At 31.5% G+C, this 20,254-nt stretch overlaps 1 protein-coding gene across 2 annotated transcripts in view; it reads right to left on the reverse strand.

Moving 5' to 3' along the window:
* Positions 1–20,254, reverse strand: part of LOC114330188 (uncharacterized) — a 177,977-nt gene that overhangs the window by 75,388 nt on the left and 82,335 nt on the right. For both annotated transcript variants that reach the window (XM_050646870.1, XM_028279514.2), the window contains exon 2: positions 5,940–6,180. In XM_050646870.1, coding sequence (XP_050502827.1) covers positions 5,940–6,180 — 241 coding nt within the window. The remainder of the gene's footprint in view (positions 1–5,939; positions 6,181–20,254) is intronic.

Consider the following 20,254-nt stretch of genomic DNA (forward strand, 5'->3'; position numbering starts at 1 on the left):
ATAAAACATTTTTTAGGTTATAAATAACAAAGAGATTCGTTCCTTCGTAAATGTTCTATTTATAATACAAAAAGAGATAAAGTAGGTGAAAAGAGTTTGTTTTTTGGTACATGCTCAAATTGGTGTATTCAACTTTAAATAACAGAGAAACGGTAGGTTTTAGGTGTATAATGCTACCAACGCCTTTTGTAGTGTTTGAAAAGGCCTTTAAAATGAGCACCATTAAATGCCGGTTACATTCAAACTAAGCGAGATATGGTGCAAAAAAATATATGACTAATGTACTTTAAAGAAAAATGAAAAGTACATACATTTAACCCCTCATCCACCAGAATTTAAATGCATTGTTTTTCTTCTGCAATACCTTTTAATATAGTGTTATTTCTATTTTCAAAAAGTTGAACGGGTTTAAAATGAATGGTTTTTATAAAAAATGTGATCAAATTAGAGAATGCACTTTTAAATTTTCTTAAAAATCTTCCTTTTTCTCCATGTAATTCGCAAATAAAAATGTTCCACCCCCGAGAAGTGGTGGGAACCGCCCCCATGATAAAGGCGCCATAGTATATAGGATAGACTTTGAATCAAGAGATTGGGCTACTCCCAAAATTTCATTAAAATCCATGCAGTAGGATATAATTCGGAGGTAATACCTTGTTCTCTTAATCTCGCGCATTGACTGGCGTAATAGAAATAGAGTGAAATGCAAATATTGTAAACTATTAATTTCTCAGAAAAATGAACTAATTTGAAATGAAAGTATGACTATAATATTCTATTGATTTATGCAATAATCTATACATCTATAGTGTGTCCCCGAAATATGGCATCGAACATTTTCTCAAATGCAGGAATTAATGATGCGTAGAACCATAAAATATTTTCAAGTATACAAGGTGTTTCTAAAATATCAAAATAACGAGTAACTTTGCTATTTTTATAGAATGCCAGTATCTACATAGTACGATAACGATAATAGATCGGTACGATAAAGTTCTCGGGCGGCCCTTCCGTCCAGCGTTTTCTATAAAACATTTTGTTCTCTGTACCCTATATTTTGACACAGACTTGATTAAAAGGCTAAATTTCAAATTTTGTCACTCAGTGTTTCCGAGTAAACTTTGCAATTCAGGAATCTGCACCTTTTATTTTAACCAATTCATAACTTTTATTACAATAAGACAGAAAGTTTGAAGCAGGTCTCATTGTCTTCAGAAAGGTAAGAAATATATACTGTAAAAATTTCAGAAAAAAATATTAAAATAGAACATAGTTGTAGCTAGTTAAACGCAAAAAACGTGACTTGATTTTTTTTATTCTTAGGCTAAAATTGCGATTTTGACAATGTTCCCCCACGTAAAATTCAAAATAAACCTAATTTTCGTTTTCAGCACCATCAGAAACATAAAGTATGATAAAAATTAGCCATTCACCACACTGTGGTCAGTATCTCGAGAAAAAAGCGTTTTTCTTGGGGGTGTGCCGCTCGTCTATAAAGTCACATAATTTTTTTCCTATTACATACATATTTTGACATAAAAAATTTCCCAGAAAATTCCTTCATTATTCATATTTTATTGTTGTGTTAGTTAAAATTATAATTTATTACTCAACTTTTTTAAGTAAACATGAAACTAACGAAATCTGACGACAAAATGTTTAAAAGTTAACAACTTCCCTTTTAATTTGTTTAAACATTTTGGACATATTTCGTTGTTATACTTGAAAGTAGGGATGGCGGTTTTTGACAAAACACCGGTTTTCGGTTATACCGGTTTTTTTGCTTACGGTTTAACCTGGCGGTTATAGCCGGCCAAAAAAACCGGTTTTTGGAAAAACCTGTTTTCGGTTTTTTTAATCCAATAGATTACAAAGTTACATTTACAATACACTTTAGTTTGCGATACTCCATTAGACTCGATATCATATCAATATGATCAAAATTAGTACTATCGAAAGAACATATATTACTTTTAATACGTTTTTATATTTGTAGAATAGGTACATTTTAACTCATTTAATACTTCCTGTATGAGTGTATCGTTTTGAAAACGTAGCGAAATTCTTGGAGATTCGTATTCGTAATCAGTAATTCGATATTCATAGTCAGAGCATTATTTTTGGTAATCAGAAAAAGTCATTCAACCACTTTCATTGTCAAGAGTTAAGTGTGAAATATAGATGATGTTTGCGTCTAATTCAACCAGATCACTTCTTATGTAAATATTATGATTACAAATACCTTTTCAAGGAAATATTAAAATAAAACTTAATAACTGTTTCTGGCTGATGTGAGATTGCACTTTCAGTTTGCTTCTGTATTTTATAAAATAAAATAAAATTTGAATTATGGTTTTGTTTGGAATAATTACTTGAGAATAATAATTATGATTGGGATCCAAAATAATACCTAACCTAATTCTAATCACCGTAAAAACCTAATAACCGGTTTTTACTTTAAAAAGAAAAAACCGGTTATAACCGGGATAAAAAAACAACCGGTAAAACCGGTAATTGCGAAGTAAAAAAACCGGTTTTAGGTTTAAACCGGTAGGTTTTTCCCATCCCTACTTGAAAGATGATACAGTAAAATTCATGATTGAAAAATCATCAAAATTGATTTTTCGCATTTTTGCATAAAATTTGATTTTTCAACATGTTCCACCAATTTTAGATAAAAATAAACCTCATAATCGGATTTAGCGACCTCGAAAACATAAAGAATGACCAAAAATGGTCATTCACCTTAAAGTTGATCTTCGTTGTCAGTATAACGTAATTTTAGGGGTTGCTGCTGCTCGCCTAATACCCCAGGCTGTGGGTGAAAAATAGGTCGATTTCAGGATATAATTCAGGAATTTTTGAAACCTATCAGGTGTGGTAAAGGACGATGCCAGGAATAACTTCTACTAAAATGTAACCAAAAATATTGTGCGCTTTTTTTTATATTGCGATTTTCATTTGTTAAATTTGCAATTTTTAAAGATTTTTAATTTTGTAGCTTAGGATATTGATTTTAGAGAAAAACTTTTTAATAGAAAGTTGTAGTAAATTAAAAACCTACAATTTGAGCTAGGGTAAGTTTAATTTCGTTTCTTGGTTATTGCGAAACAGCCTGCGAAAGTCCAAAATTGCCGTTTTTTACAATTGCATTATTTATTGTACAAATCATTTTTTTATATTTTTTAAAGCTTTAAAATGAAGATCTTTCAATTCCAAACAAAAAAAAAGTTGTAAAGCGAGATTAACGAATTTGTTGCTTAGATATTTTAAATTGTTTATCCCAGGAGGTCAAATGTCGAAGGCTATAACTTTAAAAAAAAATCGTAGAGAGTTGGTGAAACCTCCAATCTCCTTCTAAAGAGTTACATTTTCATATTCTGATGTAAATAAATGCGTAAATCATTTTTAAACCTCTAATTTTTGGGTTTGAAAATAAGGGGGCAATTTCGTTATAAACATTTAGAGCTGAAGCGGCCCTGTATATCCTATGAGTTTTTAACTTACAGATTATTGTTGCTGAAGACGATACGAAGATTTATAAAAAATAAAAAATTTCTACGACCAACTGAAGCCGAGATAATTTTTGGGTTTGAAAATAAGGGGGCATATTTCGTTATAAACATTTAGAGCTGAAGCGGCCCTGTACATCTTATGAGTTTCTAACTTACAGATTAAAGTTGCTGAAGACGGAACGAAGATTCATAAAAAAATAAAAAATTTCTACAACCAACTAAAGCCGAGATAATTGTTTTTTTTTTCTTAAATCGTAGAGCATTTATTTATAAAAATTAAGAAATTATTTTGCAGTCATTGACTAAAGAAAGACTTATATTATCTTAAAATAAAAATTATTATAAAATATAATTACATTTAATTATTAAAAATTATTTTTAAATCGGTGCTTTTGCGAACGGCCGAATTTTGCAAATTGCCCGGCTCGCTTCAAATCCGCGCGCTCGGAAAATTTTTACGTAACTTGTATTAAATTTTGACAGAAAACAATTTAATAATATTACCATTATAATATACAGTCTGTTTACCACTGTATTTGTTTTTCTTGATAAACTTTAATATGTGAAATCTCATTTCTGAAGAAATAATATTACAAAAATGATCCATATAATAATATATGAAATATATAACTATATTTTTAATTTTTTCATTGTTATATAAATATAATAATAATAATATTACTTCTTATTATACAATATAAAACTTTTTCTTCTTGTAGTGACTACCCGTTTTGGATGTTGGCGAAAGAAAAGTTTTATATTATAAAATAAGAATATTATACAATATAAAAATTTTCTTCTTGCAGTGAGTATCCGTTTTGGATGTTCGCCAACATCCAAAACGGATAGTCACTACAAGAAGAAAAAGTTTTATATTGTACAATAAGAATATTATAAAACTTTTTCTTCTTGTAGTTTCTTGTAGTGACTATCCGTTTTGGATGTTCTTCAACATCCAAAACGGATAGTCACTACAAGAAGAAAACGTTTTATATTGTATAATAAGAAGTAGCATTATTATTATTATATTTATATACCAATGAGAAAATTAAAAATATAGTTATATATTATATATTTCATATATTATTATATGTATCATTTTTGTAATATTATTTCTTCAGAAATGAGATTTCACATATAAAAGTTTATCAAGAAAAACAAATACAGTGGTAAACAGACTGTATATTATAATGGTAATATTATTAAATTGTTTTCTGTCAAAATTTAATACAAGTTACGTAAAAATTTTCCAAGCGCGCGGGTTTGAAGCGAGCCGGTTTGCAAAATTCGGCCGTTCGCAAAAGCACCGAATTTCAAATAATTTTTAATAATTAAATGTAATTATATTTTATAATAATTTTTATTTTAAGTTAATATAAGTCTTTCTTTAGTCAATGACTGTAAAATAATTTCTTAATTGTTATAAATAAATGCACTACGATTTAAGAAAAAAAAAACAATTATCTCGTCTTCAGTTGGTTGTAGAAAATTTTTATTTTTTTATAAATCTTCGTTTCGTCTTCAGCAACTTTAATCTGTAAGTAAGAAACTCATAAGATGTACAGGGCCGCTACAGCTCTAAATGTTTATAACGAAATTTACCCCCTTATTTTCAAACCCAAAAATTATCTCGGCTTCAGTTGGTGGTAGAAATTTTTTATTTTTTTTATAAATCTTCGTTTCGTCTTCAGCAACAATAATCTGTAAGTTGAAAACTCATAGCATGTACAGGGCCGCTTCAGCTCTAAATGTTTATAACGAAAATTGCCCCCTTATTTTCAAACAAAAAAATTTGAGGTTTAAAAGTGATTTACGCATTTATTTACATCAGAATATGAAAATGTAACTCTTTGTAAGGAGATTGGATGTTTCACCAACTCTGCGATTTTTTTTTCAAAAAGATATAGCCTTCGACATTTGACCTCTTGGGATAAACAATTTAAAATATCTAAGCAACAAATTCGTTAATCTGGCTTTACAACTTTTTTTTATGTTTGGAATTGAAAGATCTTCATTCTAAAGCTTTAAAAAATATATAAAAATGGTTTGTACAATAAATAATGCAATTGTAAAAAACGGCCATTTTGGACTTTTCGCAGGCTGTTTTGCAATAACCAATAAACGAAATTAAACTTACCCCAGTTCAAATTGTAGGTTTTTTAATTTACTACAACTTTATCTTAAAAAGTTTTTCTCTAAAATCAATATCCTAAGCTGCAAAATTAAAAATCTTTAAAAATTGCAAATTTAACAAATGAAATTCGCAATATAAAAAAAAGCGCAAAATATTTTTGGTTACATTTTAGTAGAAGTTATTCCTGGCATCGTCCTTTACAACACCTGATAGGTTTCACAAATTTCTGAATTATATCACGTTTTTTCATCCACAGCCTGGGGTATAATATGTGATATGCGTTTATATACCTGCGTTTGGATCGTAGTCTCCATATAATATAGATTTATCTGTTCTTTGCTCATGGGGATAATTTTTATCATAATACCTTCCAGCACATACCAGGTTCATTGTACCACTTAGCCTATTTCCACACAATATTTTCTTGGGTGCGGCTTCTGCGCATTGCTTCCGGTACTCCTCAGTTTCAGTATAAGAATCACAGTAATAAAAAATAAGAATTAACGGAACAAGTATGGACCACATATGCATCTAAAAATATGAAATTAAAAAATGTTAAATAATGATTTAAATCTAAAAGAAAAACTGCAATATAAAGGCAATCGATAACAAAAAAACATTATTATTATTATTATCACGGTTATTTATAGCGTTCTTCGCCTTCCGGTTCCCAGTTTCCAGCTTCGTCGGTCGTTCCATTCGCCAGGGTGGAGATTCCTTTCCGACATTGCCTTTTGAATGCCGCCTAGCCATGCTTGTTTCGGCCTTACGAAAAGAAACCAACGAAACTAAAAAACCTCCACCAATAACCATATATAACGTAGGTACTGTAAATCCTATACACGAACTACTTAAAAAAATTACAAATAACGAGTATACAATAAAGAGCCTAGGCACAGACACAGTGAAGGTCCAACTGAATCAAGTTGACCATTATTAGCCTGTAGTAAAAGAGTTAGAAGCGAAAGAAACCCAGTTCCATACATATAGATTAAAACACAATAAAACATTTCGAGTAGTCATAAAAGGTCTTCACCATTCAACTGATGCTAATGACATTAAAACTAGCTTAAAAGAATTGGACCATGAAGTGACTAACATATATAATATAAAACACAAAATAAATAAATCACCACTACCTATGTTTTTTATAGATCTCGAGCCTAAAGACAATAATAAAAAGATATACGAAATTACAGTTTTAGCAAACAACAGAGTACAAATTGAAGCTCCTTACACAAAAAGAGAAATCCCGCAATGCACAAGATGCCAGGGATATGGCCATACAAAAAATTACTGCAGAAAAATTGCACATTGCGTTAAATGCTCTGGACCACACCTAACGAAGGAATGCTCAAGAAAAGTAAGAGATGAAAACGTAAAATGCATAAACTGCAAGGGAAACCATCCAGCTAGCTATAGAGGATGCGAAGTGCATAAACAACTGCAACAACAACTGTACCCCACACTTAGGCAAAAAAACATAGAACAGCAGACAAGAGCCGACTCCAGAGTAGGACAAGGAGTGAACTTCGCGCAAGCTACCAACCAAAGTAATATAAGCAACAACCCCATCGCAATGCCTTCAAATCCAAACCCGCTCCCACAAAGTACACAAGTAGTGTCCCCGCATACAGCTAATCAAAACTATCTCAGCAAATTAGAAAATATGATAGGAAAACTTACCGAACAAATAGGAACCATACTTAATCTACTAACCACAGTCATTAATAAAATTGCATAATGGCAGCGCAATATAAGTTTAAAATAGGAGTCTGGAATGCTAATGGCCTTCAACAACATATTGATGAAGTAAAGTCATATATAAATAATGAAAACCTTGAAAACCTTGACATGCTGCTTATATCTGAAGCTCACTGTACAGAAAAACACTACTTCCGTATACCAAAATACAAAGTGTACCCTACGAAACATCCGAGCGAGAAGGCACATGGAGGAACCGCAGTAATTATACGGGATAATATTCAACATTTTGAGAGAGAAAAATTTTCTAAAGAACACATACAATCCACGAGCGTAACTATAACAAATGACTCCAGTCCACTAACCATATCTGCAATTTACTGCCTGCCCAAACACAACAATAAACAAGAACAATACGAAGAATACTTCAAGACATTGGGCAATAAATTTCTAGCCGCCGGAGACTACAATGCCAAAAATACCGTTTGGGGATCACGTATAACAACCACTAAAGGCCGAGAACTATTAAAGGCAATGAATGCAAATAACCTCAAATACCTATCTACTAATGAACCTACTTACTGGCCATCAGACATCAACAAACTTCCAGACTTGTTAGACTTCGCAACCATCAAAGGCCTAGATATTAAAAAAATGCAAGGTGACCACATACGATAATAATCACTCCGATCACTCTCCGATAATAATCACAATACATTCTAAGATCTTAAAAAAAGAAATGCCCCCTACATTATATAATAAAAACACCAATTGGGATGAATACAGAAACAATTTAGATAACCTAATATCACTACATATACCACTTAAAACAGAAAATGATATAGACGTCGCGACAGAAGACCTAACGACAAAAATTCAACAAGCTTCATGGAACGCAACTCCAATAATATACTGAGAAGGAGAAGCAAACGAACTACCCCAATCAATTAAAGAGAAAATAAATATTAAGAGAAAACTGAGAAAACAATGGATGAAAAACAGAACTCTAGAAAATAGAAGAAAATATAACAGAGCTACCACAGAATTAAAACAGACATTATCGAACAGTAAAAATGAAAACATTAAGAATTATTTAGAATCTCTAACCCCAACGGAAGCCTCAGACTACGCAATATGGAGGGCTACAAAAAAGCTTAAACAACCTCAACAGTTTAATCCTCCAATTAGAAACGAAAATAAATGGGCAAGAAATGACAAAGAAAAATCAGAAGTCTTTACTGAACACTTAAAAAAGTATTCCATTCATACGGTCCAGAGCAGCATTCAGAAGATAAAGAAATAGACGAAACACTTAAGGCACCCTTCCAAATGGACCTGCCTGTAAAAAAAATTCTAGTAAGTGAAACCAGAAATATAATAATGAATAATGAATGAACTTGACATTAAAAAAGCACCAGGATATGATCTTATCACAGGAAAAGTGCTTCAGGAATCAACACCCAAATGCTTTAAATTACTAACATATATCTTCAATGCCGTCCTCAAACTAGAGTACTACCCAAAGATCTGGAAAGTAGCACAAATAATAATGATCCCTAAACCACGCAAAAAATTAGAAGAAGTTACCTCTTATCGACCTATTAGCTTGCTACCAACTATCTCCAAAATTTTCGAGAAAATATACGTCAAAAAGCTGAAGTCGATAACAGAAATGATGCACTTAATTCCAGACTACCAATTTGGATTCCGAAACAAACATGGCACTATCGAACAAGTACATAGAATAGTTAACAAGATTAACGATGACTTCCAACAAAAACGTTATTGTTCTGCTGCATTTATTGATATGTCACAAGCATTCGATAAAGTTTGGCATATTGGACTCTTCTACAAAATTAAGAAGCTACTTCCATATCCCCACTTCCTGTTACTAAAATCATACCTAACCAATAGACACTTCCTTGTCAGACAAAACCAAGAATACTCTTCTCTGAACGCCATAAAATCAGGGGTACCACAGGGCAGTGTACTCGGACCTATCCTGTATTTGTTGTACACAAGTGATCTTCCTACTACACCGATAGTTACAATAGCCACATTTGCGGACGATACAACAGCTCTTTCTTCACACGAAGACACAAAGATGGCATCAAGACAACTTCAAATCTGCCTTAACAAGATACAAAAATGGCTGTCGAAATGGCGCATGAAAGCTAACGAACTAAAATACACATGTAACATTTACACTCCGTAAAGAAACTTGCCCACCAGTACAACTTAACAACAACAATTTACCTCAAGCCGAAGATGTAAAATACTTGGGAATCCACCTAGACAGAAGACTAACATGGCGAAAACATATTTTCACTAAACGCAAACAGTTAGGACTAAAACTAAGCCGTCTATATTGGATTATCGGCAGAAACTCGAAGTTGTCTCTAGAAAACAAACTACTGGTCTACAAAGCCATTATAAAGCCCATTTGGACCTACGGTATCCAGCTCTGGGGAGCAGCTTCTAATAGCAACCTAAATATAATACAGAGGTTCCAAAACAAGACGATAAGGCTGATTCTTGATGCTCCATACTACGTACCCAACTACGTGATCCAACGAGACTTAGCAGTTCCAACAGTGCAAGAGGTGATAAGTGAATATAGTGCAACATATCGCGAAAGAGTGTCTGAACATCCTAACGAGTTAGCCAAGCGGTTGTTTGAAGACTTACATGGACATGAAGAAAGAAGATTAAAAAAATTCAAACCAAGAGACTTAATTAATAGGTTTAAGTAATTAGTAATGTACACCTGGTTCCAAAAAAAACTGATACGACTCTTGAAGCGTATTTTGTAGAAAATTGAGCAGTGTATTTTGAAGGATAAATACTAAATATTTACATACTGTCAATGTCACTGCCAAATCTTAAAATTTGTCAGATAGCTTATTCTGTTCCACGGTTATTAGACTTTATTATTAATCTTTATTATTAATACTTTCTCCGCAACTGAGAGTATCTTATCAACTGGGTTTTTTTTAAACAATAGATGATAAAATAAAAATATTGACAGTTCAAAAATGTGAACATTATTGCATTGTGTGTGGCCTAAGTTTGGGCTGAAAACTGAAATGTATTACATTTTTACAAAATTTTGGAATATGTTTAATTACGTAGACCAATTTTAACAGTTGTTTTCAATACAGATTTCAATCCTCTACAAATAGTTTCTAATGTCTTTTGATGTCAAATAATTAGTCTTTAATAGTAATGTCTTTTGAAGCTGGAATTTAACAGTTTAGAATTTTACATTGAGTTAATGCAAAATTGTGACGCATGTCAAAATTCTCAATGTATTTTAATTGTATTCATTTTCTTCGAATCCTGAGAAAACTAATAAATATTTTTGAAAAATTTAAACTCAGAATGAAAGACTACATTATTACCGAGGGCTGAAAGTCCCTGAAAACTTCTATAATATTTATTTTAATAAGTTACAGGGCTGAATTGAATATTAATTTGTTTTGTTGTATAATCCACGTTTACAATAATTATGTGATCTATTTGATGTAAAAACTATCATTTAGATAGTTAATATAAAAGTTTAGATATATTTAAAATAATATATTATGTGATCTATTTGATGTAAAAACTATCATTTAGATAGTTAATATAAAAGTTTAGATATATTTAAAATAATATAAACATTTAGACCTTAATAATTAGTACAATTTATGAATTAACATAATATGTAATCAGTTGTTTGTTGTTTGTTTATTTTATTATTTGTATGTCATAATAAATATAATGTCAGATCAATCAAATACACTGCTCAACATGATCAAATCTTACTAAGAGTCGTATCAGTTTTTTTAGGAACCGGCTGTACATATCTTTGTAAATAATATCATATTGTAAATATTAGAGGTAATGCCACAAAGTTAGCAATAGCTACATTATAAAACAGGGTGCTTAATGGAGCATCCTGTACATGTCATAATCATTTATCAACAAAGACGCTTATTGTCATTACTGATAGATTGCAGAATAAAGGAGTTAAAAAAAAATTATCCCGGTTATTTATAGCGTTCTTCGCCTTCCGGTTCCCAGTTTCCAGCTTCGTCGGTCGTTCCATTCGCCAGGGTGAAGATTCCTTTCCGACATTGTCTTCTGAATGCCGCCTAGCCATGCTTGTTTCGGCCTTCCTCTCTTCCTTCTTTCCCTTGGCGTCCATTTTAGAATTTGTTTTGGCAGTCTGCCTTCGTCCAGTCTTTCTACATGACCATACCAGATTAGTTGTCTTCTTTGAATTTCGTCTATGATGGTTGACTTGACTCCCATTATATTTCTGATTTGTTCATTTTGTATCCTTTCAAGCCTTGATTTTCTAGCCGATCTTCTCCAGAAGTCCATTTCCAATGAAAGTACAATAGGCGTCGTTCCAGGGATTTAGTAATGCCATGTTTCGCATCCATAGAGCACTATACTTTTAAAGATAGAGTTAAAGATAAGATGATTTCTTTGATTAGGATTAGATAGTTCTTTTGACCATATGGCCATTCCACGAACATACGCCTGTTTTGGATTACTTCGACAACGAATATTTTAGTGTGCAACATAAGAAGTACGAAAGTAAATGGCGCTAATAATTATTCCAATAAACAACAATCTAATTTGCAATTTACTTTCGTTCTAGGGATGGCGGTTTTTGACAAAACACCGGTTTTCGGTTATACCGGTTTTTTTGCTGACGGTTTAACCCAGCGGTTATAACCGGCCAAAAAAACCTGTTTTTGGAAAAACCAGTTTTCGGTTTTTTAATCCAATAGTTTACAAAGTTACATTTACAATGCACTTTAGTTTGCGATACTCCATTCGACTCGATATCAATATGATCAAAATTAGTACTATCGAAAGAACATCAATATCAATATAAATAAAACACAATTTTTAATAAAACCATTTTATTCTATTAATTAATATATTTATTTATTATTTTACTATTGCATGACATTACTATTATTATTATCCCAGACTCTTTGAAATGGATTTAAAAAAAATAATATTAACATAAATATTTTACTTAAAAATAAATTGGATAATGCAATTTATCTTTTATTTTTACTACCATCAAAAAAAAATGTACCATAATGTATTACTTTTAACACGTTTGTATATTTGTAGAATAGGTACATTTTAACTCATTTAATACTTCCTTTATAGGTGTATCGTTTTGAAAACGTAGGGAAATTCTTGGAGATTCGTATTCGTAATCAGTAATTCGATATTCATAGTCAGAGCATTATTTTTGGTAATCAGAAAAAGTCATTCACCCACTTTCAATGTCAAGAGTTCAGTTTGAAAAATAGATGATGTTTGCGTCTAATTCAACCAGATCACTTCTTATGTAAATATTATGATTACAAATACCTTTTCAAGGAAATATTATAACAAAACTTAATAATTGTTTCTGGCTGATGTGAGATTGCACTTTCAGTTTGCTTCTGTATTTATAAAATAAAATAAAATTTGAATTATGGTTTTGTTTGGAATAATTACTTAAGAAAAATAATTATGATTGGGATCCAAAATAATACCTAACCTAATCCTAATCACCGTAAAAACCTAATAACCGGTTTTTACTTTAAAAAGAAAAAACCGGTTATAACCGGGACAAAAAAAAACAACCGGTAAAACCGGTTATTGCGAAGTAAAAAAACCGGTTTTAGGTTTAAACCGGTAGGTTTTTTCCATCCCTATTTCGTTCTTCTTATTTTGCACAGTAAAATATTCGTTGTCGAAGTAATCCAAAACAGGCGTATGTTCGTGGAATAGGGTATAGCAACGGGTTTAGGCATCCAATCACCTTTTTTCCTTTCACGATCCTTTGCTCTATCTCTTTTTCGGTGCGCCCACTCTTGTTGATTGTTGTTCCCAAATATACATATTCCTCACAGTTCTTGATTGTTTTTTGTTCGTTAATTATTACATCTTCTACTTCAGTCCCGATGCATAAGCATTGCGTTTTGTTTCTATTTACAGAAAGGCGCCACTCTTCATATGTTTGAAATAACTATAATAGCCTAAAATACGATATAAGGCCCACCGGCACCGATCTGTTTAATGGATAAAAATTTTTTGGAGGAAATGAAACTGAAAAAATGGCAAAACCTCGCAATTTTTTCGTTCAGCATCGATTTGTACAAAAATTTGGGATAAGGCTCATTACACCCTCTAGTACTCTAGTTCATTTTCTATATTGAGCCGTTGTATACCCTGTTCCAAGAACATACGCCTGTCTTGGATTATCGCGACAACGAATATTTTACTGTGCAAATTATGAAGAACGAAAGTAAATTGCAAAATACATTGTTGTTTATTGGAACAATTATTAGAGCCATTTTATTTTCACACTTCTTATGTTGCACACTAAAATATTCGTTGTCGCGATAATCCAAGACAGGCGTATATTCGTGGAATAGCACATACGCTTTCGGTTTTTTAAGGCTGAAAACTACCTCTAATTGTAAAAAATTATAAAATAACATTTTAAACCTTAATATTGTTAACATTTGGTTCTTATTAGATACATAATGATTGTTTTATGCTTTAATATATACTATCATAATAATTCAACCCTTAAAACCACCCTTATTGGAGCTATATATAAAAAATTTACTTATCCTAAAATAGTCCTGTCGCCAGGGGGGGTACAACGGCCTCGTTAATTCAGATGGACTTACTCAAGTTTTTTTTATGTATTTTGACCCGTAGAACACGAATTTTTTGGGTAACAGTTGATCCGGATGTCGATAAGATTGTTATAGACCAAGAACTTGAGGAATCAAATAACAGCGATTTTTGGCAAAACAAAACAATATTTTGTATTTTTTGGGCCATTTTAAGTAAAAAATATTTCTACAAGTTTTTTCGTAGGATGCACAGTTTTCGAGATAAACGCGGTTGAACTTTAAAAAAATCGAAAAATTGCAATTTTTGAACCCGAATAACTTTTGATTAAAAAATAAAATAGCAAGTCTGCTTACCGCATTTGAAAGTTTAAGTCAAATTATATCGGTTTTGATTATTTGCATTGGTAAAAATTTATTTTTTTATTGTTTAACAAAGCTATAAACACGTAGGGTTTCCCGTGCTTTTACATGCGTTTTAACGCATGTAACGTAGAAATAGTCTTGATTGCACTAGTACCTATTCTACCTACTCGTTCGATTTTAAATGAGAAATCATAGAAACATCACTCACGCACTAGTTGTTTTTAGCTTTGTTTAACAATAACACAATAAATTTTTAGCAATGCAAATAATCAAAACCGACATAATTTGACTTGAACTTTCAAAGGTGCTAAGCAGAATTGCTATTTTATTTTTTAATCAAAAGTTATTCGGGTTTAAAAATTGCAGTTTTTCGATTTTTTGAAAGTTTAACCGCGTTTATCTCGAAAACTGTGCATCCTACTAAAAAACTTGTAGAAATATTTTTTGCTTAAAATGACCCAAAAAATACAAAATATTGTTTTGTTTTGCCAAAAATCGCTGTTATTTGATTCCTCAAGTTCTTGGTCTATAACAATCTTATCGACATCCGGATCAACTGTTACCCAAAAAATTCGTGTTCTACGGGTCAAAATACATAAAAAAAACTTGGGTAAGTCCATCTGAATTAACGAGGCCGTTGTACCCCCCCTGGCGACAGGACTAAAAGAATAATCTCGGCTTGCATCGATTTACATAAAAATTTGGGATTTTGATCATCTCACCCTGTACTTCATATTCTATATCATGCTTAAGGGGGTTGATTATTTTTCGGGGTGTAAACTACCCCATATTGTCAAGAATTATATAAAAACATTGTAAACTTTAATATGGGTAAAATTTGGTTTTGATTGGTATATAATATTTTGCTTTAGTATATATAATATCATAAATATTTGAACTCTTAACAAGCACCCTTAATAACATTACAATTTATGTAGGTAGATAATTTAATAGATCTATACCGAAAAAACAGTAGAATTAAAGAATTACAAAAACATTTATTTACACAAAAATACGAATTTACAAATATGTACAAATACAAATAGTTAAAATACAAATAGTTTTTAAGTCATCTTTTAGTGTACGAACCGGTTCTGTGGTATTATACATACATTGAAAATGATCCATAAGCGGACTATTCGAATTTTTCAAAAAAAAAATTCGTTTTACCTTTTTTTATCACAAGTCGCTTAAGTTTTATGCTAGAAACTTTCTATTATTATTTTTTGAAAGGTTTAACGGTATACTTGAAAATAATGTAAGTTAAGTTTTCCTCTAAAAATCAAAGTTGTTTTGTTATTTTACTTTTGATATTTCAAATTATGCATCTGACGAAAAAAGCTAACTTTTAACATGCCTTATCTCTGTTTGTATTGATCTTAAAGATATTACAGAAAAATAATTTAGTTTAATGTTACTAAAAGATACAATTTTGATATCTAAAGTTTTTTTGATGAAATGCATATTTTTCGAGGTATTCTCAAAAAACCCTCTAAAAAAGTCGATATTTTCGTTGAAAAACTGTTACTTTCAAGCGCGAATAACTCGAATAATATTAGTTTTACGAAGAAAATGTAAAAAACATTTTTTTCTTAGAATTACCTTTTACATTGATTTACATGGTTAAAATGTAATAAAAAATTCCCGCCTCCGAGATGGGGTGGCAACCACCCCAAGGTTTTAGCGTACAGCAGCATGATATAGAAAATGATCCTTGGACTATTCCATACCTTCTGTGAAAATTTCAAGCAAATCCATGCTGGACGAAAAAATGGCGAGCCAAAATGCTTCATTTCCTCGACTATATTATGTACTATTAGTACATTAACAATTATAAAAAACAAGGGGTGCCTGATCTAGTTTTGTTTTAAATATAATTAGTTGATAATTAAAAATGATTTTGTTTTATAAATTTTTTATCATTTTTGTCATTTTTCATTTATTATAGTTCTTCCACTACATATATCTTTTTACATGCATGCAATTATTGACGATTTACTTTTTGTACTAGGTCTCTTTTTTACTCACAGAAACTAGTATTGCAAAATTAAGCCGCTTGTCCATGGAAACCGCAATAAGTTAAACAAATAAACATTACCTTGATACCATGTTCTTTGATACCTTCGTCTTTGATACCTTGTTCACTATGAATTTTGAAGTTTATCATTTTGAGTGACAGTGCCATTAGCATAAAAATTGTTTTGTCTATTAGTTTATTTGAATTTATTGTTTAATTTATTTAACGTTTAGTATTTGTATACGTCATTTTTATGTTAATTTTTCTAGCATAGTAATTGTTATAACGATTAACTGTTGATCTATTAATTTGATAAATTTCGGTAAGTACCAATTTATTTTTTACGAAAATGTAACAAGTAATATTTTTTAAACTACAACTACAAACAAATAAAATTGACTTTATACTGCATGGGTCTAGCTATAGTTCTCTCTAATGAACACTAATTTGCTTATTTTCGAGATTACTGTTTGATTTTTGTTCTTTATTCTGAATTATTTATTGCTATTCTCTATTTATCTTTATACTAGTAATACTCGGAATGATGTTCAAACTGTTTAATGTTGAGTTCATAAATATCGTCAATAGTGAAAAAATATCACACTTCAATAAAATACGTTCATCGGGATAATAGCCATTTCTTACATACATGGACAGTACTTTCACTTATTGTTTAGAATTGGCATGAATTATGCCGTTTGGGCAAAGATAAAATGAAACAGCTGTAATTAGTTATAGCAAATACTATTGACTGTAATACGTCCAACTCCCACAGAAATCTGGAAGCACGCGAAGCACGTTGCCACTAGCGCCACTGTCGGCTTGCGGTGAAACTACATTGTGACAACGTAAAATTTGACGTAAACATTCAAATTTAATTTTATAAATTTTTGAATAACAAGCTTATTTTGCAAAATTAAATTAAAATAAAAATAGTTCAAACACTTATACAAAAACAATAATAAAGCAATTTTATAAATGTAAGTTTAGATTGCTCTGGTTATCACCGCTGACAACTAGATGGCGCTATTTTTTTGCTTCCTCAAATGTAATGGGAAATGTCAAGAGTTGTATGTATTACAGTCAATAGTATTTGGTTATAGTCAGAACAAGATTAATAATAACCCGGAAAACAAAACTCCGGGTCTATAAAACAATAATCAGGCCCATAGTAAGTTATGGCTGTGAAACATGGGTGGTGACACAGAAATCTGCCAATGCATTAGATGTGTTTGAAAGAAAAATATTACGTAGGATACTGGGCCCAATAAGTGAAAATAACAACTGGCGAATTAGATATAATAGAGAAATATACGAGCAATATAGCGAATCAACTCTAGCACAATACACTAAACTGCAGAGATTACGGTGGGCAGGGCACGTCGTTCACATGCATGATGATAGAATCCCCAGAAAATTGCTAAATGCAAGAATGCAGGGAAAAAGCACCTGTTGGAAGACCTAAAAAGAGATGGGAAGACGAAGTCGATAAGGATGCCAGGAACTTCCTGGGAACGCGTTCATGGAAAAGAACAGCGGGAAATCGAAATGATTGGAGAAGCTTGTTGAAGGAGACCAAGGCTCGATTTGGGCTGTAGTGCCATTGGATGGATGGAGAACAAGATTAATAAATAGAAAAAGACTATATGACTTGTACACACTTATAAGTCTAAACGGCAACAGGTGTATGTTTTCAAAAAACTGATAGTGTGTAAAACATTTACTAAAAATCAGCTAAGTACTTTCAAAAACGAAGCTCTGATGATGGGATTTTGATATGCTGAAAGTATTTAGCTGATTTTTAATAAATGTTTTACACACTCTCAGTTTTTTGAAAACATACACCTGGTACCGTTTAGACTTAGAGCAATATTAGATCAGTCACCTCTAGTTTGTTTTTTAATTTTAATATACTAAATTACTTATCCAATAATTTTTATCCATTAAACCGGATCTCTATATCGGATCCTCTACTATAAAGACTATATTATACAGGATGGTGCAAATTAAAGGAATAAATTCATATTTTCGTGAATGGACGATTTTGGAAATATATGCCGGAAACAGATTAATTTTTATTTTAAAGTTGATTTTTTGGCGTATATATCATACTCGTGACGTCATTCATCTGAGCGTGAAGATGTAATCAATGATTTTTTTGAATGAGAATAGGGGCCGCATGCTAGCTCATTTGAAAGGATATTCAATTTTCTATTAAGTAATATAAACATTAACCTAATTATTTCTTTAAGATGTATTTTTTTAATTAAATTAATTGACGTAGAAAGTAGAATGTGTGTAAATTATTTCATTCAAAATACCTTTTACTGCTGTCAGATAACAAGAAAAATAATTATTTGAGAAATAAGCATCGCTTTTTGCTTAAATTCATTGTTCAAGCTGCCACCCACCTCCCAGATAGCACAAGTACGTTTTATGGACATCCAATGGACGTACATCTGTGTACATTGGAACGTCCAATGGACGTCCCGCTAAGGTACAATGGACATCCGATGGACGTCCAACGAACGTCCAGAGTTCACAAAATTGGACGTCCATAGAACGTCCGCTACAAACGTACAGTGTACGTTGTTGAAGCTTTCAGTGTACATTTTATGTACATTCAATGTACATCTGATGTACATTCAATGTACGTCTTATGGACATTTTTGTAGGGCACTTTTCAGAAAGCAATCTAGTGTCCATAATTTTTTGAATACATACATAGCAAAAAGCCTTTAGGTATAGGAAATAGTTCCTATAATACTAAACTTATACTGTAAAGTATTACACAAAATACCTTTTTTATTTCTCTTTATTATAACTTTATTATGTATACTTTATTATAGGAACTTCATTAATGCACGACTGCACTTGCACGATATATAAACAGCAAACACAAATAAGATATCACAGTATGTATACACAGTACAAAGATAAACAGTATTATATTGTATATAATAACTTAATAAAGACAAAATTCAGATAATGGCGTCCTATAATGCATGCACATTAAAAGAGGTTTATTTCTGTTCAGTTCCTTCCAAACATTATTTCTTAGAACTTGAGAGTCAGTACGGTTGTATATTGCAAGCGGGTTTGCCTTCTGTGAATTATCATAAATAAATCCTCCTTCAGTATTCCACAACAATTAACAGCGATAATCCCCTAAAAGTACCGGCCTAGTACTACCTTTTACGACCGATAGCGTGAAGAGCGACAACGTTGTCAAGAAGATTCTCATTTAGTTTGGCGGGAAATTTAAGAGTTAAAATGCACATTTAAGATTTAAATTGGTAGTGTCTAATTATTATTGTAAGTTCTATAATTACCGATGTGCGATGTAGATCCGTTATTCTGAAAAAGTTTACCATCGTTTTATCATCATATAATATTATATAGGTTTAATTAAAATAATTTTAGTGGTTCAGTGTTTTAATTCGATGATGAAAAAATATTTGACTACATTTATTAGAAGCTTCTTGTATTCTACTAATAATATTGCTTTGATTAAAACAGGAAGCTATATATAATTACTCATAATAATAGTCGCATTTTGTGTAAAATCTCCATGGACCACAAATGGATGTCCAATGTACGTTGAAATCAAACGTTCAATGGACGTCGCGTAATGGACGTACATAGTACCTACGTCCAGTTTTGGTCCATGGACGTTTGGACTTTAAATGTACGTTATATGGACGTCCATCGGACGTTGTGTGCTATATGGGCTGCCCCTTTGCAGTTTGAATATTTAATTTAAGTGAACAGCAATATTTATTTGCGAAATAAACATTTTTCTACGGCCGTGCTAAAAGAACTACTTTTACACATGCATTTTGTTTCCGAAAGTTGCACTTTCCCGCACGGCGTG

This window comes from Diabrotica virgifera, chromosome 3, assembly GCF_917563875.1.
Source record: "Diabrotica virgifera virgifera chromosome 3, PGI_DIABVI_V3a".
Taxonomy (NCBI): domain Eukaryota; kingdom Metazoa; phylum Arthropoda; class Insecta; order Coleoptera; family Chrysomelidae; genus Diabrotica; species Diabrotica virgifera.